Genomic DNA, 21,671 nt, shown 5'->3' with positions numbered 1-21,671 from the left:
TGGTGTTTTACACAGTGCGGGTATGATGTGGTGTTTTACACAGTGTGGGTGTGTTGTGGTGTTTTATACAGTGCGGTTGTGTTGTGGTGTTTTATACAGTGCGGGTGTGTTGTGGTGTTTTACACAGTGTGGGTGTGTTGTGGTGTTTTACACAGTGTGGGTGTGTTGTGGTGTTTTACACAGTGCGGGTGTGATGTGGTGTTTTACACAGTGCGGGTGTGATGTGGTGTTTTACACAGTGTGGGTGTGATGTGGTGTTTAATACAGTGCGGGTGTGATGGTGTTTTATACAGTGCGGTTGTGTTGTGGTGTTTTATACAGTGCGGGTGTGTTGTGGTGTTTTACACAGTGTGGGTGTGATGTGGTGTTTTACACAGTGCGGGTGTGATGTGGTGTTTTACACAGTGTGGGTGTGATGTGGTGTTTAATACAGTGCGGGTGTGATGGTGTTTTATACAGTGTGGGTGTGTTGTGGTGTTTTACACAGTGCGGGTGTGATGTGGTGTTTTACACAGTGTGGGTGTGATGTGGTGTTAAATACAGTGCGGGTGTGCTGCGTCACAGCCAGCATGCGCCTGCGTTGTGGCTTTGCTCAGAGGTGTAATGCCTGATTAGGGGATTACAGGAAAGTACTTCTTTGCAGTTCTGTGAGAAACAATTATTAACATGTTGCTGTCTCTAATCCTGGATAAACACAGCTTTTCAAGAACAACAGCCAGACTCTCTTCCCTTTTTGAAAATCTGCATCTAAACCCTGTAGCCACTTGAACTCCAAAGCCTAACTAATACCAGTTAAGGAGACAGGGCAGTGGCATGGAACACTGTCATTACCTGGGTGCCGCTGATTCACTGTTCACAGCTCCTGGAGGAGAACATGGCTGACCAGCAGGGGATAGTATTTAGGGAGAAATCCACATTTAGCTTGGGGAGAGAAAGGCATTGTGTGGTGCATTACTTGTTGAAAGGGCATTAGACTGAACATGTTCACAGCCTGTAATCTTTTATTTGTTTGTACACTTCTTTGATGCAATTTGCTTTCTAGTAATTCAGAGAATATTTTGTAAGTGATGCTGCTGGAGAGGCTGTGGATAACTGATCCAGGTAGGGAAATACTACAGTGTAGATATTTTAAAGCTGTCTGCTTGTCAGGGATGACTTTGAAGTCTTAATGTTTCCTATTGTACCTTAATAATACTTCCAATTAGTCTGATTTAACACCAGTTTAATAATACAGGATTTATTTTGCTACTTCCAAGCAGGTGCAGAGGGCACTCGACATACACACCTCAGCCAGACTGTTCAAACAACACACACAAACTTAACAGATTTCCATCCAGAGTTATTTGCAAGTACAGTAGGAGTATTGTAAGCTAGCAGTGTAGGACAGTTCCAGGGCTTAAGGAAACAGTTATACATATTTGAAATGTTATTTAATCACAATGAACATAATAATTTATTATCAACATTACCTCCATGTGTTGAGGAGAACCATACCTTCTGAGCTCCCGAAGGGGTTCCATCTCCCTATTGTCCGGTCCACAGAGACCAGTGCAGGCCAGCGGGAGCAAGGCCTGGCCCTGAGGTCTAAGGTGGTGGTGGGTGGGATTGATGTGGTGCTGGTGCCCATCTGGCAGGGCAGGATTTAGCCCTAATCCCAGAGATCCTAGGCAGGGGAGCCCCAGGCTGCTGATCAGAACCTCCCATTGGTCCCTATTCATTCCTCAGCAGACACATAGCCTGCTGTAGAAACCAGAGAAAAACAAGAAGTCTTCAACTGCTGGACATTGACAAGAACACATCAGAGCCATTACAATTGATATTGTACACCGTGGGAAATGTTAATATTTGAATTGGCACAGGAAACTTCATCTTAGCCGACACACATCATACACTTCGTGTACAAAACATTAGGAACACCTTCCTAATATTGAGTTGCACCGCCTTTTGCCCTCAGAACAGCCTCAATTCGTCGGGGCTTGGATTCTACAAGGTGTCAAAAGCGTTCCACAGGGATGCTGGCCCATGTTCACTCCAATGCTTCCCACAGTTGTGTCAGGTTTGCTGCATGTCCTTTTGGCGTTGGACTATTCTTGATACACACGGGAAACTGTTGAGTGTGAAAAGCCCAGTAGCATTGCAGTTCTTGACACACACAAACCGCTGCGCTTGGCACCTACTACCATACCTCGTTCAAAGGCACTTAAATCTTTTTGTCTTTACCCTCTGAATGGCACACACACACACACACACACACACACACACACAGAATACATGTCTCAAGGCTTAAAAATCCTTCTTTAACCTGTCTCTTCCCCTTCATCTACACGGATTGAAGTGGATTTAACAAGTGACATCAATAAGGGATCATAGCTTTCACCTGGATTCACCTGGTCGGTCTATGTCACGGAAAGAGCAGGTGTTCATAAAGATTTGAACACACAGGGTATATCCAGTAGACTAAACCAGTCCTGTCTGTCTGGGATTAACAGCTGTACACAGACGTAATGTGATAAACAAAAATAAAATATGATCGCAACAAACGCCGACAGGAAGAGGAGAGACATACACATCGTCACAAGCAGAGGACACAGACTGATATTTGAGAGGCAAGTTGTAGTAACACATTTGTCACATACACAAGTAAAGACTGAGTAAATATATACACACATAATTACAAAAACAGACGGAGAGGCAAATACACAAAGACACCCAGAAGCAGTCACAAAGCCAAACACACCTAACCACAGATAATCCCCTTGACACTGGAACACACACACACACACACACACACACACACCATCATTATGTTTATCACTCCAAAACCAGCCCACCGACACCCATCACTCTAATTCCATTTGTCTGTTTAGATTCGTTTTGCTTTAATCCTCCCTTGTTTGTGCACATCTGCAATGCTGCAGCAGCATTGAGAGAGGAAGAGAGAGAGAAACAGAGTGAGTGAGTGAGTGAGAGAGAAGAACTGAGCGCACAGGGAGTACTTTCAATCCTGCACCTCTGGTCCCGGTACCGAGGGCTCCACCACTAGGGGTAAACAGGCATGTCTGCTAGCCCAGAGAGGGGCACCCTTTCCCAGCCACGGAGCTGCCGTCAGCCCCGCAGGCCTCGTTAATCACTGCACAGTCAAACACCCAGTCACGCAGTCTCAAACACCAACACAACATTACAGGCTTTTTACACAGTATTACGCCACATCTTATTACCCCATTCAAGTCCCTCTATTAGCTCAACTGGATGATGGGATTTCCATTTGTAAATTGGGTGATTTTAGATTAGCTTGTCTGTATGTCAGCTGTGAAATGCCCCAATGAGACAGTGAATGAGGTGACCAATCCCGTGAATAAATGCTTACGCATGCTGGTGTTGTACATGAATGAGTGGTGGTGGCGGGCAAAAAATATATACAAAATAAACTTTACCAGGCAAAAGACGTGTTTAGGAACAATGTGAGCGGATTTCTAATAGGGTCACATTGTTTATCTCTTTGCATATTTAATTACTATGAGTTGTAAATGATACACACCTGTAGTGATGTACTCCTGACATGAAACATGTTTTAACAGGTAATTCAGGTCTAAACAGAGATTGTTTTATACTTTTACTGTATCCTCACCTACTACCAACTGCCTTACGCAGGAACATAGTCAGCAGACAGAAACCAAGGGTGTGAATCACTCTTCATCCCCAGGCCTCTCATTCAGATACGGAGTGAGACTGGAGTGAGTGAGTGAGTGAGTGAGTGAGAGAGAGAGAGACACCCCAAGCGAGCTGAGACGCTGCAAATTATGAAAAAGCCTCTGTGTCCTAAATGGAGGCCAAGCTCTTTAATGTCGCACAAAATTAGAACCTGGGGGAGGAAGTGTGGCCTGCTTCTCGTTCAAACAGAGATATTATCTCATGGCCAGTGGCGCTCTGTTGTATAGGGGAAACGGAGAGACCCCTGAGAGAGTCCAGGGGCGTCCATAAAGGTGCCTAATTTGTCAGTTTACTCCTCAATTATTTAAATAGGTCTAAGAAGGGAACGGAGAAAGGGGCTTTTTCAGCCTTTCCGTAGTAATGCGGAGAGAGACCTTTCTCCACAGTAGCTATCTTCAATTATGCTCTGCACTGCTGTCTTTGATATACGAAAGTGCAGTGGTGCTATATAAAATAAACAAATGTATGTACACAAGATAACAATGGGAATTTAGGGAAATAACAATGGGAATTCAGTTAGCCAAGTATAACTCCAAGAGGTTATTTCACATTTACTATACCGTAATACTAAAATACATATTGAAAAAAAACCAGACACAAAGCTGTCAGTCGAGATGTAGGGCGGCGGTGTACTATGGAGACAGCGTTAAAAACCCTTTGTCCAGACATCCCCTGTGGTCCTCCATGCACCTGTCTGCCTGGGTAAAGCCCTTATCCCTCAACTACCTCTCCAACCTGGACAGAGGAACATGGCTCCTTTCCTATCAGCCAGGCACCACCAGCCCTCCATGTCCTGCTAAAGGAGAAACACAGCCAGGCTAAGGCCAGGCATCTCCCAGGCTAGGGCCAGGCATCTCCCAAGCTAGGGCCAGGCATCTCCCAGGCTAGGGCCAGGCATCTCCCAGGCTAGGGCCAGGCATCTCCCAGGCTAGGGCCAGGCATCTCCCAGGCTAGGGCCAGGCATCTCCCAGGCTAGGGCCAGGCATCTCCCAGGCTAGGGCCAGGCATCTCCCAGGCTAGGGCCAGGCAACCCATTGGAGGTATGTGGGGGCTGGGGACAGATATTAGCAAGGGTTCAAGATTGATACTGAAAATGTAGATGGCCAAATCCCCCAACCCCTCCTATATCTGTCCCTATTGTTGAGGGCTTTATTAAAAGAGACGATGAGGAGGATGCTGTGGATGTGTGGTAGGGGGTTGTGAGGTGACCATCACCCCCAGGCGTCTGGTGGAGGCAGGTAACACGCTCTTCCTCACACTGTCTACAGGCTTTGTTTTAGGTCCCTGTTGTGGATACTCATCTGTTCAACAACAAGCACTTTCATAAGCTCAGCAGCAGCAACACAAGGTCCTATGACAGCACTATATACCTAGTATTCCTACACAAAGACCTGGACAATGTTCTCATCAACACAATGACTTAGTCCATTTAAAAACAGGCAGGGACACTTCCAGGCAGAGAATACACATTTAGACTTTCTGCACAACAGGAGACAAACAAACCAACATAAAGACATATACAGTAAAGACAATGGAGAGAGCTGCTAGCACCTGTACAAACAGACTCTCTGTAAAGCCACAAACACACGGTACCTGCAGGGTCTTACACAATGGCTGTCACACACCGAGACACACACTCATTAAGGCAATAACCAACTCAACCTGCAAGCATGCCAATTCACACATTACAACATGTCAACAAAGTCATTCTCCAAGAGGAAAATAACCTACAGCGCATAACACAAAGGAACGCTTTGGTCCCATACATGTTCCCATACATAGACTTTTGGCTTGTTGAGCATACACTAGAAAAACACCTGGGATGTCCCAGCTAGTCTGCTGGTGCTGAGGCACTCTGGAGCCCCAGCACTACAATGGGGACACTCCACACTGTCATCTATATTTTGTCATTTAAAAAAAAAACTTTAACTCGGCAAGTCAGTTAAGAAGAAATTCTTATTTACAATGATGGCCTACCCCGGCCAAACCTGAACTCCCAATCACGGCCTGATGTGATACAGCCTGGATTTGAACCATGGACTGTAGGAACGCCTCTTGCACTGACATGCAGTGCCTTAGACCGCTGTGCCACTCAGGAGCCCATCTATAAGACCTACGGTGCAAAACCAACCATCAACAGCCGCTGCATTAGACAAACCTACAAGTATGGATGAATAACAAGAACAATCCTGTGCTAAAAATATGTCAAGTTCAGTCACGGCCATTGGCCATGATCACAGAAATGGGTGGCATAGATTAAACACCCTTGAAACAGGTTTCCCTGCTTAGGAAACTGATCTGCAGGGAAGTTTTTCCAGAGTGTAAGATGATGCAAAATCTGTGGCCAGCTCAGTACATTATGCCTATTCCACCCCCTACCACAACCCAACCTTCTCCATCCAGCCAGAGAGGAGATAGGCCCAGCCTCTAAAGCCGTCTTTTCAGCCCCTACTCCAGTTCGGTCTATCTGAGATGCACAGCAAGCGGAGGTGTCGCTTTTCCGCTGGCATTTCGGACAGTATCTACTTATAGATGGAGAAAAAGAGAAAAGAAAAACAGAAGGGGTATTATCAGGCAGGGATGAGAGCAGCAAAGGCATTTTGTCTTTTTATTCCGCTCCTAAGCCCTGGGCTTTGCTCCCAATCCGGATGGTCGATACGGCCAGGGATGTAAATGAAATGCAAAGAGGAATAAGACTGGCTTCCCATCTCCAGTGTGTGCCTCCATGTCCCCCCCCCCTCTCTTTTCTGCTCTGTCGCTATTCTCTTCTTCCGGCTGTTTATAGTGTTGTCTCTCTGTCTCCCATTCACAGGCTTGCCTCTCTCTCACCCTCTCTCTGTCTCTTTCTCCCTCTCCCTCCATCCCTTCCCTCTCCCTCTCTCCCTGGCTGGGCTCACAGCTCTTATCTCCTCAGACGCCCCACATTCCAGCGTTGCCGTGGCTGCCTGCCTGCATCCGTGGTCACGGCGATTCCATGGGTTCCTACAATCCTTCAGCAGCTTGCTGATTTGGGGTGGGCAACCGACTCTCAGAGACAGGGGGCGGGGGGGAGACAGTGGAAGAGAGGGACATAAGAGAGGGATGAGAGAGAGCGAGGGATACAGGAGAGGGAGACAGATTCAAGCAGAAGAGAGGACAGAAGAAAAGGTAAATGATAAAGGTGACGGAGCAAAAAACACAAAATATATTCAACAGCTGCACATTGTACTATAGATTCATAGATTTTTTTGCATCTCCTTCTAATACTAATTTGTCATATTTGTATACATCAATAAATATTTACACCAGAAATAAAAATGTCTCATAGAAAAAATAAACACAGTAGAAAAAAAGTAAAGCTCTGAGAACATTTTAAGTGGAAAAATGAATCTTTGTTAGAGTATTTTAATCTGTGGAGAGCAGGAAAAATTAGCATGTTCACAGTCAGAATGTGGAAGGTGAGCGAGGTAGAAGGTCTCTCCGAGGACAGAGGAACGAGGGAATGGAAGGTGAGCGAGGTAGAAGGTCTCTCCGAGGACAGAGGAACGAGGGAATGGAAGGTGAGCGAGGTAGAAGGTCTCTCCGAGGACAGAGAAACGAGGGAATGGAAGGTGAGCGAGGTAGAAGGTCTCTCCGAGAACAGAGGAACGAGGGAATGGAAGGTGAGCGAGGTAGAAGGTCTCTCCGAGGACAGAGGAAGAGGGAATGGAAGGTGAGCGAGGTAGAAGGGCTCTCCGAGAACAGAGGAACGAGGGAATGGAAGGTGAGCGAGGTAGAAGGTCTCTCCGAGGACAGAGGAACGAGGGAATGGAAGGTGAGCGAGGTAGAAGGTCTCACCGAGGACAGAGGAACGAGGGAATGGAATGTGAGCGAGGTAGAAGGTCTCTCCGAGGACAGAGGAACGAGGGAATGGAAGGTGAGCGAGGTAGAAGGTCTCTCCGAGAACAGAGGAACGAGGGAATGGAAGGTGAGTGAGGTAGAAGGTCTCTCCGAGAACAGAGGAAAGAGGGAATGGAAGGTGAGCGAGGTAGAAGGTCTCTCCGAGAACAGAGGAACGAGGGAATGGAAGGTGAGCGAGGTAGAAGGTCTCTCCGAGAACAGAGGAACAAGGGAATGGAAGGTGAGCGAGGTAGAATGTCTCTCTGAGAACAGAGGAACGAGGGAATGGAAGGTGAGCGAGGTAGGTCTCTCCTAGAACAGAGGAATGAGTCCCTGCTGAGGACCCTTGCATGTCTGTGTGCAATGTCTCTGTCTGTGTTAGCGTAGTTGTGACTCTCAATGTCTGCGCAACAAAATGTCTCTGTGGAGTTGAAAGTGCTCCACTGTTCAGTGTGTGTGTGGTGTGTGTTTCTGTCCTCGTGTCTGTGTATCACAGGAGGAGCACACACCTCTAAATGCGTCCCTGGCATTGTAACATTTAATGTGTCATTTAAATCCGTGAGGGATTATAGCTCTGCTGTCAAAAGGAGCAAAAAAGCTCCTTGAATCCATTTGTTTTTTAAAGGACCATCTCAGCCGGATGGATAGTCGGTGGGCAGCGGTGGTGATTTGGAGCCTGGGTCATGCTAAGAGTCCAGAGGAAAGCGTGGCACGGCACAAGTCTGTCCTAGATTAAGAGCCTGCTCTAATCCTCCATTTCTGCGCACACATTGGGTTTCCCTCAATCTCAGCCTGACCGTCCTAATGGGAGAACTAAAGCTGGAGGCCACATAATCACAACGTTAAAAGCCGCGAGAGAGGCAGAGAAAGAGATACAGAGAGAGACAGGGAAATAGTAAATAAAAGAGTGTGTGTGAGAGATGAACAGCTTGATTGGGTTCAGTCCAGGTTGCAAAAGTCATGAAACGTCCCCAGTGGAAAACATTCCCGCAGTGTGAGGTGCAGTCAGGGTCCTGTTTGTCTGGACAATACCACCCCGGGGGCCTGGGAGTCCGTGGGCACAGGCTGTCCAGGTACAGGCTGAAGTGCTGGATGCTGCAGGAGCCTCTCGCTGGCCAGGGACAGCGAGAGGCTCTCTGTGTACTCTCTGTGTAGGATAGCTCAAACAGGCGAGCTTTCTCCTCTCCCTGGATCCTCTCAGCCAGGTCAAACAGGCCAGCTTTCTCCTCTCCCTGGATCCTCTCAGCCAGGTCAAACAGGCCAGCTTTCTCCTCTCCCTGGATCCTCTCAGCCAGGTCAAACAGAAAGAAAGCCGTCTTCATCCTGAAACAAAGAGAACATATCACAGGCTCAGAGCTAAGTTCTGGATGGATGAACCGTGGAGATTTATCCGCAGAGATGCACTAGGAGAATATAGTGATTTATGTAGATGCTAGCTACACAACAGCACTTCATGTAGAATAGCTGGTGCTCTACCACACCAGAGTGGGTTACGTTGATGTTTTAGCTGGCAGACTAGGCTGATCTGTCAGAGAGGCTCTATCTGTAAACTATACATATATACAGTGACTGCAAGAGAAAAGAGAGTCAGTGTCTTCAGCGTTTACTCTTTACTTTACCTGGCCTGCCACATCTCCTAGACCCCCTTACCCAGGACCCTGGGTGGTAAATGGAACAAGACACAGCTCTATATCTCAACACCTCCGGGGCTTTTCCCATGCATCATTCCTTCCACACAATCATATTCATTCATGTATCACTATGGGATGTTAATACACATTGTTCAAAGTGTGCTGGTTTAGGTTTTCACAAACCCAATGTGAATATACAGTACAGTACTGTAGAGCAACAGTACCAGCACATTAGACATGGAAGGAACCACATATCCTTTTTCATGTTGTTGCGTATAAACACTTGACCTCTTCTTCAAAATAATATTTTAGCAGGGTTCCGAGCTAATATTTGGCTTGTGGGCATCGACGGACACGCTTGTAGTGAGGGCAAAGGAAATAATGTCACAGTATTCAGCCATGATTATCTCAGTGAATGAGGGACGGCTAGCAACGGCAACAGAAAAATGGAGCTTTGACTAATTCCACTTTTGACACACTTATTGACAAAACGCAATAAGAAACTAATTATGTTTCATCTTTAGCCTCATTTCAAATAGCTGGAGGCCTAATGTCTTGCTTTGGTATAACGCAAAAAGAGCTGCTGGATCAGAGCACGGAGAACAGAGGAAACCTTGCTGTAGGAACATCCGTTAAGTCTCTGCCTGTATTGTGAAAGACCACAGAGAAGAAAGTCAACACCAAAGAGTATCACTGAACAGAAGATTCTTACTCTGCTATAGAAATGTATGATCACAGGATTCCTAACTAACAGGCCTAGCATGTTCGTCGTGCTATGGCATACAGTACGACCATTTCCATGGCAGCTAGCAGAACACCATAGACTCCCCATGAACTGTAGGCCTCTCCTGCTGAGCAGGCCCCCCACCTCTCCAGAGGGCCCTCTGGGCAGTATGTATACTGTGTACCTGTTGTGTGGCTCGGTCCAGATGTAGAGGGTGTGGCGGGTCCACTCCTCCAGGTGGAAGGGCTCCTGGGCAGGCACCAGGTGGTCACACACATCCAGGAGCCAGTGAGAAAAGCTCCTCTCCCAGCTGGGGTCCCGGTCAGGCAGCCCGATGCAGGCCAGCACAGCCCCCCTGCAGACACACACACACACAACCAGGCAGGCACCGTGACCATGCTGCTGAGGTGGACAGAGCAGAACCACAGTGTTGGAGTCCCTAAAGGGAACTACCCTCAGCTATCTATCTCCCCTCAAACACTACTCACTCTCACCCCAGGTGACTTCTGATAGAACTGAATAGGCATACATGGGAAGCACATGTGCATCCACCTCATTCCCAACAAGCACAAGCATGCACACACACCCACCATTCAGCTCTCTCCCATTCCTACTGATCCACTCTCCTCTCCAGTGCTGTAACCAGAGGGTTGATCCCACTGGTCAGTGTTGCCCCCCTGTTGGCCAAGCAAACACTGCCCCCTGGTGGGCTGGGGACTTACAGGAGTCCTGTCCAACCCATTTGTTCTCTGTATCCTTCGAGTACTATAGTCAGATGGATAAAACATAAATACACTGAATATATCTGTTCAGTCGTTCTCTGCAGTCTTTCAGACATGGATGAAGTATTGTGACTCCTCACGGGGCAGTAGCCTGGTGTTATAGTCCTTAATGCTGTAGGTTTTATGTTTCATCTCCTCCTTATTGTTTCAACCACTCAGTGCTCTCCAACAATCTCACCATTCCTCATGTAACAGTATAGCTTCCGTCCCTCTCCTCATCCCTACCTGGACTCGAACCAGGGACCCTCTGCACACATAGACAACAGTCACCCTTGAAGCATTGCTACACATCGATCCACATAAACCGCGGCCCTTGCAGAGCAAGGTGAACAACTACTTCAAGGTCTCAGAGCGAGTGACGTCACAGATTGAATCGCTATTAGCGCGCACCCCGCTAACTAGCTAGCCATTTCACATCGGTTACACTCACTTTCTACTCAGTCCATTATTGTCCTCTTCATTCACTCGCTCTATTTCTCACTAGTCCATTCAGTCAGTCCATACATTCTCAATAAAGAAAGACACTGTATGTATCTCTATGGTATTCTCTCCCTCCCCTCTCTCCCAGTGACTCACTGTGTGTTGTGAGAGAGGAACTTCTCCAGACTGAAGGTGTCTTTCTCCTCCGTGTGGACCGGGTCCCACCAGCACCCTGGGAAGTGAACCCCAGGGTGATGCTCACCCAGCTTGGCCACATACCAGCTGTACATCATCATCTGGAGGAGCAAAGAGGTCAACAGACAAGAGTCTTACTAGGATCTTCTACCAAAATGCTTCTAACAATGCTGTTATCATGACGCTGAATGAATGGAAGTCCTGACCTGGACTTAAAACCAATGCAAATTACATTAAGTGACAAAGTAGTAACCTCCTGGTCAACGAGGCGTACGTCTCTGGCAGTAGCGCAGGGAGTTCCCTGGGAGGTCTCCCCGGGTCAGGATGATAGAGTCTGGAGGGACAGAGACCAGAAGCTCCCGCCCAAACTGCTCCACCACACTGTTACTGCTCTGATCACACTCCCTGGGAGGGACGCAACACAAACCTCTACAAGTCAACAGGAGTTATATACTCTCTTACAACTGTGTGTCTGTGTACTTTTTTGTTGTTGAGTGGAGTTATGTTTGTCCATCTCCACTACTGAGGATGGTCTCTGTGTGTGTGTGTGTGTGTTTGTACTCTATGTATGCTTTCAAGTGCCTCTGTGGTAAGTTGTCAGTGCCCCCACCCCAGCTCTGTCGATCTAATCGCGGGTAGACAGGTGTGATGGGTCTGACAGCGTATGCCCTCCCCCTGATCAAAGCAGCTGTGTGATGCTCCCTCAGTCTGCCTGGCAGAGCGCAGCACCACACTGGTGTAATCTGCTACCTCTCACGGCTAACATCTCACACTCAGCATTCACAGTGGAATCTATGTGCTAACCGTGCCTCTCTTTAGCCCCCACCATGGGATGAGGAGAGACGGGAGAATAAAATACCTGGCATGTGGAGTGCAGGGCCCCAGTTTGAGCTACAGAGAAAATGATTGGGTTAGCTCAGATGAAACAAGTGCAGAGATTTTTGTCAGTAAAATTCTCAAGATGTTTTGTGTGTGACCCTCTAGCCCAGGGGTATCAAACTCAGAATGCAGCCCGAGGGGCAAACTGATTCCATCGAGGTCCAGAGGACCGCACTTAAAATGAATTATATTTCCTTGCCGTCTAAATCTGCAAAAGAATTGTCCTCTATCCATCGCTTTAAAATGGTTCGATGCTCCCCGACGGCCAAGCCTCCGTTTGATGACTGTTAGTGAGCTGGACAGAGTGAGGAGACTATAAATGTAAGTCATTATCATTTCTACACAGTTTTGATTTAGTTTAAGTCATTTCAATGTCCCCCGAGATCGTTATTTCCCGCAAAAATAAATATTCTTGAGTTTGACACGAGCTTTAGCTACAAGACAACATTTATTTTCCAGTTTGTCGGTCATCCTGAAATCAGTTGGTGCAGGTAAAGATTCTACAGTGTTATAACACCACACACAGGATGGTGCCATCAAGCCAAAGTCAGTTGATTTTACTGGATATGATGTTTACCGATGGTTGGAGTGCACCATGTGTACCAGGAGACCTATAGTGAAGAGCCTCCGGCCCTCCACAGACCCCCATGGCCTAGCCTCCTCCCCAGGCCTGTGTGTGTCCAACTCAGGCCCAGCCCAGCCAGCACACACACCACAGCATCACTCTGAAGCCAGAACTGCTCCACCAGAGAGACTAAACACACAACACAGCCTTTACCTGGGGCCGAGGAGACTGTGGCAGCCCAACTCAGGCCCATCCAGTCATCTCCCTGCCCTAACTAAGCCCCATCGCTCACCACTCCCAGGGGTAGGGGTTCGCTGTCTGCTGGTGTCCAGGTTGAATCTCCAGGTGAATAACAGGGAGTAGAGTAGCAGCATGGCCGTCAGAAGCCAGGGAACAACACCCTGCGTCCTGAAGGGAAAAGACAGGCATTCATCACCATAAGACCACTGACCTTACACATAGTTACTGTATATAGACAGGAATACCATATACAGTTCTTTGCGTAATTATTGGGACAGTAACACATTTTTGTTTTGTTTTACCTCTGTTTTACCTATTTTACCGCCAGAACTTAGGATTTGAAATGATACAATGATTGAGATTAAAGTTCAGACTGTCAGCTTTAATTTTAGGGTAATTTCATCCATATCGGGTGAAACGTATAGAAATTACAGCAATTTTGTACATAGTCCCCTCATTTTAGGTGACCAAAGTATATGGACTAATTCACTTATATGTGTATTAAAGTAGTCAAAAGTATAGTATTTTGTCCCATATTCTTAGCACACAATGATTACATCAAGCTTGTGACTCTACAAACTTGTTGGATGCATTTGCTGTTTGTTTTGATAAAATACATTATTTACTATTCATTCCTGAAACACAACCAAAACAAACAGGAAATGCATCCAAAAAGCTTGCAGAGTCACAAGCTTCATGTAATCAAATAAGTGAATTTGTACCATTACTTTTGGTCCCATAAAATGAAGGGACTATGTTTAAAAAGTGCTGTAATTTCTAAACGGTTCACACGATTTGGATCAAAAATACCTTGAAATGAAAGCTGAGGGTCTGCACTTCAATCTCAGTCATTGTCTCATTTAAAATCTGAAGTGCTGGAGTACAGAACCAAAACAACAATACATGTGCAGGGTAACTGTTCATTTTACAAATCACATTTCTTTTCAATCTCCTAATAAGTACATGAAAATACAGTACTTGCAGTGCAATTCCCTCCCAAATGTATCGAGGTACAGGAGAGATAACGTCACTCCACCCGTAGACAGACACACTATCACAGCTAACATGTTCTGTAGCCCACAGCATGATTGCTTTCCTAATGCTGGGTCTGGATGACAGAGTGTGAGTCACTGTGTGACGGGGCCTACCACTCTGCCTCACATCACCATTACAACGCAGAGGACAGTTGTAAATGGTTATATAAAAGAACGACAAAACACTATCCCCTAGTGGTAATCTAAACACATATGGAAATTGAAAACAAAAAGTGGAAATAAAAGTACATCTTTATTTGTGCTGTATTTCAGAAAACGTTGCTGACATTTTCATGGAATTTCAATGGAATGACCCACATATGTTTGCGCACGTTCATGCTTGTGTGTCTGTAAAGCCAAGTGTGTCTGGGTGCCCCCCAGGGAAGGCAGGGGGAGGCAGGGGGTTGGCTGTGCCCTGGGGACTGCCTGGCTCTGCTCTGCCTTATCAGTGGCACCCAACCGACCCCAGCATAGGCACTACTGTAATGAATTACTGCATCAGAGAGCACTGCTACATACAGATACATGCATTCACATCATTATAACTAGTAGACAAACACACATCAAAATCTCCCTTTCTTCTTTTAATTGTACAGTGCCATGGCAGCACGACAGGTCGAATAGTTTATTTTCATGTTAAAAGCACTTGGCAATGGTTTAATTTCTCATTAAGGAATGAAGTGAGTGTATATGGACTTGGATTGTGCCTGTCTGAGAGAGTGATTTCTGTCTGTCTGGCGTGTTTCCTTACCTGTCCCAGGAGGAGAGGAACAAGCCCAGTCCAGCCAGGACCAGCACAGAGAGGGACAGGTCAGCCATAACGTGGGTCAGCTGAGCCCTGACACACACACACACACACACACACCAAAAACCTCTGATTAGCAGACACCAATGTCTCCATGACCTGCATCCCTCTAACCTTCATCAAACTGAAGAACAGCAATTATTGAATAACCTCCCACTTCCCTTTCTTGTGACTGGAAGACACAAATAACTGACCCCTCCCCAATCAAACAGACTAACTTTAATGACTGTATGCACCCTTCCATCCGATTGACAGACACCAATGAATGTGGCCTCCACCCAACCCCTGTCAGAGAGCCTGTCAGTCACAGACACTTCCCCGGAGCAGAGATAGCTCCCTGCCTCTTCTTTAATACCCATCTCTTTTTGACAGCGTATTGAGTCTCCATATCATTGAGTGTAGGCCGATGTGTGTGTGTGTGTGTTATGTGCATATGTGTGTAAGACTGTGTCAGCTTCTCTAGGGAGGTTTACGTCCCCAATGTGACATGCTTGTCATGTTTGCCTCTCTCCCTCATCTTGAAGGTATGTTTGTCCATCAACCAGCGGGGGTGATGGAAGTGGGTGGGGCCGGGCTGAGGGGGTTGGTGGTGGGGGGTCTTAAGAAGCGTCAGCCGTAGAAAAATACCAGAAGTTGGATGACAGGGGGGGATAGAGGGGGTTGTTGGACACAATCTCTCCAGCTATATTGCAGTGTCTGTCATCACAGCTTGTCATGCTTAAACACCAGAGCTGAGTGATCATTTCAAACTGCTGGAGAAACAGAACACAGAGATGTGGTCCTCTAAGCAGGTTCAGTTCTGCTTTGATGGTAGAGAGGGGAGCGGGAAGAACAAAAGCTGGGGAGAGAGGAGAAAGAGAGGGAGAGACGGCCTCCAGTACTGGCGATGGATGGTTTCCCTCCTTCAGAACAGAACTGATGGGTTTTTGTCTGATGTTTAAACCTGTCTGTCTAGAGTCAAAAGCATTAGAAAACAACTCTTTCACTTCTACAGATCACATTATCCAATAAATAACCTTCAATATTCAACATTTAATGTAATATTACAGAAAACTATTTCTAAATAAAATACCCTAAAAGCTCAAATAAATGGAAACAATGTGTAAACAAACTGTTGAATTAAGATTCATGCTATAGCAATGACTTCATCTGTAAAATAAAGTGACTAATACTCACTTTAGCATCATGGTGAGGTTCCCTCTGTCTTGGCCTAGGGTCAATTATTAAAGAAAGAAACACATCAAGACTCACTACCATACCTCCCACAGCTCCAATATACTGTAATGTATGTTGGTACAGTATATGTAAATGTATATAAGTGTGTACCAGGCTAAAGGTGCCGTACTCAGTCCTCTGTAGGTGAGTGAGGAGGCCTGAGAGGGAAGTCTGGTCTCCCCAGCAACAGATAGGCCAGTTTTTCTGCCTACGTCTCTATGGCCACTCAGATGGAAAAGAGCGGTGTGTCGTTAAACTTACTTTGTGAGAGCAGAGGTGGAGCAGGACCCTGGGAATGATGACCACCACGTACAACACCAGAGTGTGCTGGTTACACGGGCCCAGGCCACAGCACAGCGCCCCCCAATGGGCAACCTGACGACAACAAGACAAGACTTAAAGGAGTAGTTAGATGGTTCCTCACCCTGAAAGTAGTCCATGGGACAGTATTAACTGTAACCCATGGTTCAGTTCTCGTTAAACAGCCAGTATACAAACGTCAGTTAACTTTGGCCACCACAAGCTAACAATTAATGGAAGTGATGTGAGCATGTTAAAAAAATGTTTATGGCCAATTCACCTTTAAGTAACAGCAAACCAAATATGGAGTTGATTTGATTTCAGGTGATTTGGACATAATTTTTGTAAAAACATGCTCACATGCCCCCATCACATCCATTGATTGTTAGCTTATGGTGGCTAAGGTTAGCAGACGTTTGTAGTGGCTGTTTAAAGAAAAGTGAAACCTGGATTAGTTTATCTTGGCCGATAGACTACTTTCAGGGTAACCATCTAACATCAAGTTGTAAAATCGTGAACAACTCCTTAAAATGTATCAAAATATGACATTTGTCATTGAAAAAATAAACAGTCTGTATATTAACATAGCATATTTCTATAAATTGTACCATATAGTTTCCTCGGGCACATAGTTGTGATATCACAATGGAACGGTCGATCTGGTTTCAGGTGGCTGATATGCATGTCTTGTCCTGTGTGAGGGTGGATGGTATAGAAGGATGGTGTAGTTACCCGACTCCTCTGGGGGGCACTATTTGCACAGTGGAAGCTGGCAGTCAGGGAGAAGAGCCCAACGAAGAGGTTGAGGGAGAAGACTTCGGCCACCACCGACCACTGCCAGCTGGGCCTGGACACAGCAAACACCCCCCAGCCAGCACCGCACCTGGCCCCGGGTCTGCCAGTCTGGAGGAGTGGCAGAGGGGTCAGGTACAGGGGTGACCACATGTCCAACCCCAGGTATGGGTATGCGTATGGTTCGTGGCTATCCAAAGTTAGAAAACTCATAATGATGATAGACGGATATGGTTGACCACGACTGCAAAACAAAATCATTGACATATTTTTGAAAATGTCCAAGTACCGGTCATTGAAACAATTCTATCTAAAGCTCTGACCACTCCCATACCACATCCTTCAGGCCTCTCTCTCCAGAAGCAAATTCATCCGCCAGCCTGACATAGATAACCACTATGGGAAATGTACTCCTTTACTTCAAAAGTCCCCCCCCCCCCTTCTTCCTCTCTTCCATCTCTTTAGTGGTAACTGAAGCAAACTTGGGATAAATTGTCATATTCAAGACCCACCACTTACTAAGAAGAGACACAGAGGAAGAGGGACGACAAATGATGAGGAGGAGAAGGGGAAGACGACTCAAATAGTACAGAGATGTGTGTGTGTGGGGGGGGGGGGGGGGTCAGAGTACGTGAGGATGAAATGAAGAAAACAGAAAAAAAGTTGGAGGAGAGAGGGGGGGGAAAAGAGGAAGAAAAAAATCCGCCCAGTCCCTGGCACGCTGGCTCTGAAATATGAGCGGGCTCCACAATTAAGGAAGTCAGGCAGTATGGCCGTTTCCGCCATTGTGTAGAGTGGCTTAGAGTCCTCATCAGCCTATCAGCTAACTGACAGGCAGAGAGCTGCTCTATTCAGCACGGCAGATACAAGCTGCAGGCCAAACGGCTGCCAGGTCCCTTATGACCCCACAATCCCTTGCCGGTGACAGCTTCAAGCTCCATAGCAAATTAGGCGCTCTCACATTACAATCGCAGAAGACAGATTCCATTAACGGTATCTGAAATTGAGTAGAGAGCAGGCCCGTTATCAGACCTGACTCATAAGTACCGCCATTAATCACAAGGCATGATACCATTTATACATTTCCAGCTCTCTGCCTGCCGCTGTGATAGTCAGCCACAAAAGGCCTGATGAGACTTAGGCTAGGGGAACAATGGAGCTTTCTGAGGAAAGCGCCGTAAATCAGAAAAAAAGGAGAGGGAGGAGAGTAAAAAAAGTATTGCTTGCTGATGACTTTTTTCCTTCATTTTTCCCTCTCCTTTCTGCCAGTCTTTTTGCTCTGTGTTCTATGTGATGCAGGACTGGGGTGGGGAGGGGGTGTGTAGTGGTGGGAGTGGGGGGGGGGGGGGGGGGGGGTCAGTCTTAGTAAGAGATAGCAGCGTCTTTCTCACTGCATCGCTCCAGGAATTAGCTGCAACTTGAACGGTAGGAGAAGGGGGTGGGTGGCGGATGGGGACTTTTCTTGAGGTGCAGGGACGCCCCTCGCCCTCAATTCTACCCCCCCTGTGTGGCAATTAACACCCCGCCCACACACTTAGCAGGGGTGCTGGCTTTGGGGTAAAGCAGGGTGCTGAGCAGTAGTGGGGGTCCTTGGAAGTAATGTGGCTATTACACCAGGCTCGCTATGGCTTCTACGGACATGCCTGTCGAGACAGACACACACACACTCCTGTCCTCTCTTTCTGAGAGGCTGACATCTCTCTCTCTCAGGGCCTGTCAGTGTGTCAAAACCCAGTGATGTGTGTACACTTAGGTTTAAATTACCTGTCTGTCTGCAGAGGACCACCTGGGTCCCAGTCAGCGTCTCCATGGCTCATTCTCTGGGCTGGGGATGGGGCTAGCTACTCCCATGGTAGGGAGATGAAGAGGGAGAGAATATGACACCATTGCGGCCATGTTTCCTGTTATCAAAGCTCAATGTGGTGCAGGGTGCTGCTGTTCTGTAATGTTGTGGCTCAGTGACAATAGCTGTAATGTTGAGACATGGCAGGAGAATAATATGTGGGTATTTTACCCTGAACTGATCCAGCTTGCCAGAATGTCTCAGTCTCATCACTGGGGTAACTAACTGGATGACAAAGGAATTCTATACAGAAATTCTGTAAATAAATTGTATTTCATGAATTGGGAGATCTTAGCTTAGCTTTAATTTCATTCAAATGTTTTTTTAAATCCTGGGAATTTGAACCATAATCATCAAGCTCTTATTGAAGTAAAAATAAATCTACCGAAATCATATAATAATTCACTTTGTAAAATAAAATATCCTAAAAGAAAGTATATAAGTCAGTAACCAGAACAAGAACAAATACCTTCAAGGAAACACAAATACCCATAAACACTCCTAACCACAAACCCTGTAGACATTGTCCTCAAACCAACAGACATTCAGTGCATTCGGAAAGTATTCAGACCCATTCACATTTTGTTACGTTACAGCCTTAATCTAAAATATTTTCCCCCTCAATCTACACACAAATTCCCAAAATGACAAAGCAAAAACAGGTCTTTAGATTTTTTTGCAAATGAAAAATAAAAAAAGAAGCTAAATATCACATTTACATACAGGACCAGTCAAAAGTTTGGACACCTACTCATTCTAGGGGTTCTCTTTATTTGTTACTATTTTCTACATGGTAGAATAATAGTGAAGACATCAAAACTATGAAATAACACATATGGAATAATGTAGTAACCAAAAAAAGTTAAAACAAATCAAATATATTTCATATTTGAGATTCTTCAAAGTAGCCACCCTTTGCATTGATGACAGCTTTGCCCACTCTTGGAATTCTTTCAACCAGCTTCTTAAGGAATGTTTTTCCAACAGTCTTAAAGGAGTTCTCACATATGCTGAGCACTTGTTGGATGCTTTTCCTTCACTCTGCGGTCCAACTCATCTCAAACCATCTCACTTGGGTTGAGGTAGGGTGATTGTGGAGGCCAGGTCATCTGATGCAGCACTCTATCACTCTCCTTCTTGGTCAAATATCGCTTACACACGCTGGAGGTGTGTTGGGTCATTGTCTGTTGAAAAACAAATAGTCTCACTAACCTCAACTTAGATGGGATGGCGTATCGCTGCAGAATGCTGTGGTAGCCCTGCTGGTTGTGTGCCTTGAATTCTAAATCAATCAATCAATCAATCAATCATCGACAGTGTCACCAGCAAAGCAAGCCCACACACCATCACACCTCCTCCTCCATGCTTCAAGTTGGGAACCACATCATCCGTTCACTTACTCTGCATCTCACAAAGCAAATTTGGACTCATCAGACCAAAGGACAGATTTCCACCGGTCTAATGTCCATTTCTCATGTTTCTTGGCCCAAGCAAGTCTCTTCTTATTGGTGTACTTTAGTAGTGGTTCCCTTATAGCAATTCGACCATGAAGGCCTGATTCATGATGCAGTCTCCTCTGAACAGTTGATGTTGAGATCGTTTACTGAGTGTTGTTTACTTGAACTCTGTGAAGCATTTATTTGGGCTGCAATCTGAAGTGCAGTTAACTCTGATGAACTTATCCTCTGCAGCAGAGGTAACTCTAGGTTTTCCTTTCCTGTGGCAGTGCTCGAGAGAGCCAGTTGCATCATAGCGCTTGATGGATTTTGCGAATGCACTTGAAGAAACGTTCAAAGTTCTTGAAATTGTACTTATTGACTGACCGTCATGTCTTAAAGTAATGATGGACTGTCATTTCTCTTTGCTTATTTGAGCTGTTATTGCAATAATATGGACATGGTCTTTTACCAAATAGGGCTGTATACCACCCCTATCATTTCACAATACAACAGATTGTCTCAAAACACATTAAGAAGGAAAGAAAATCCCCAAATAAACATTTGATTTTAATGTAACCTTTATTTAACAAGGCTTTTAGCAAGGCCTGATACACCTGATAATTGAAATGCATTCCAGGTGACTACATCATGAACTGGTTGAGACAATGCAAAGAGTGGGCAAAGCTGTCATCAAGGCAAAGGGTGGCTACTTTGAAGATTCTCAAATATATCATATATTTGATTAACACTTTTTTGGTTACTACATGATTGCATGCGTTATTTCATAGTTTTGATGTCTTCACTATTATTCTACAATGTAGGCCTGATTGGTAGAGTGCTGCAGAGATGGTTGTCCTTCTGGAAGGTTCTCTCATATCCACAGAGGAACTCTGGAGCTCTGTCAGAGTGACCATCAGGTTCTTGGTCACCTTCCTTATCAAGGCCCTTCTCCATTTGCTCAGTTTGGCCGGGCGGCCAGCTCTAGGAAGAGTCTTGGTGGTTCCAAACTTCTTCCATTTAAGAATGATGGAGGCCACTGTGTTCTTGGACCTTCAATGCTGCAGAAATATTTTGGTACCCTTCCCCAGATTTATGCCTCAACACAATCCTGTCTCGGAGCTCTAAGGACAATTCCTTCGACCTCATGGCTTGGTTTTTGCTCTGTCATGCACTGTCAACTGTGGGACCTTATATAGACAGGTGTGTGCCTTTCCAAATCATGTCCAATCAATTGAATT

General features: G+C 45.9%; 1 protein-coding gene across 2 annotated transcripts in view; it reads right to left on the bottom strand.

The window, feature by feature from the left end:
* Nucleotides 1-5,774: 5,774 nt before the first annotated feature.
* LOC116353354 (uncharacterized) overlaps nucleotides 5,775-21,671 on the bottom strand; it is a 47,657-nt gene continuing 31,760 nt past the window's right edge. The window contains exons 2-10 of one of the 2 annotated variants that reach the window (XM_031788153.1): nucleotides 17,092-17,262; nucleotides 16,321-16,434; nucleotides 16,021-16,054; nucleotides 14,791-14,877; nucleotides 13,058-13,173; nucleotides 11,554-11,726; nucleotides 11,283-11,422; nucleotides 10,109-10,279; nucleotides 5,775-8,892 (exon numbers count right to left, since the gene is read on the bottom strand). In XM_031788153.1, the coding sequence (XP_031644013.1) occupies nucleotides 7,013-7,921 (909 nt within the window). In that variant the 5' untranslated portion in view covers nucleotides 7,922-8,892; nucleotides 10,109-10,279; nucleotides 11,283-11,422; ... (4 more) ...; nucleotides 16,321-16,434; nucleotides 17,092-17,262 and the 3' untranslated portion in view covers nucleotides 5,775-7,012. The remainder of the gene's footprint in view (nucleotides 8,893-10,108; nucleotides 10,280-11,282; nucleotides 11,423-11,553; nucleotides 11,727-13,057; nucleotides 13,174-14,790; nucleotides 14,878-16,020; nucleotides 16,055-16,320; nucleotides 16,435-17,091; nucleotides 17,263-21,671) is intronic. The other variant, XM_031788154.1, reaches the window with a different exon arrangement.

The sequence above is a fragment of the Oncorhynchus kisutch genome, linkage group LG14 (assembly GCF_002021735.2).
Source record: "Oncorhynchus kisutch isolate 150728-3 linkage group LG14, Okis_V2, whole genome shotgun sequence".
NCBI lineage: Eukaryota > Metazoa > Chordata > Actinopteri > Salmoniformes > Salmonidae > Oncorhynchus > Oncorhynchus kisutch.
The sequence above is the reverse complement of the archived record's forward strand: the minus strand, read 5'-3'. Positions and strand labels throughout refer to the sequence as shown.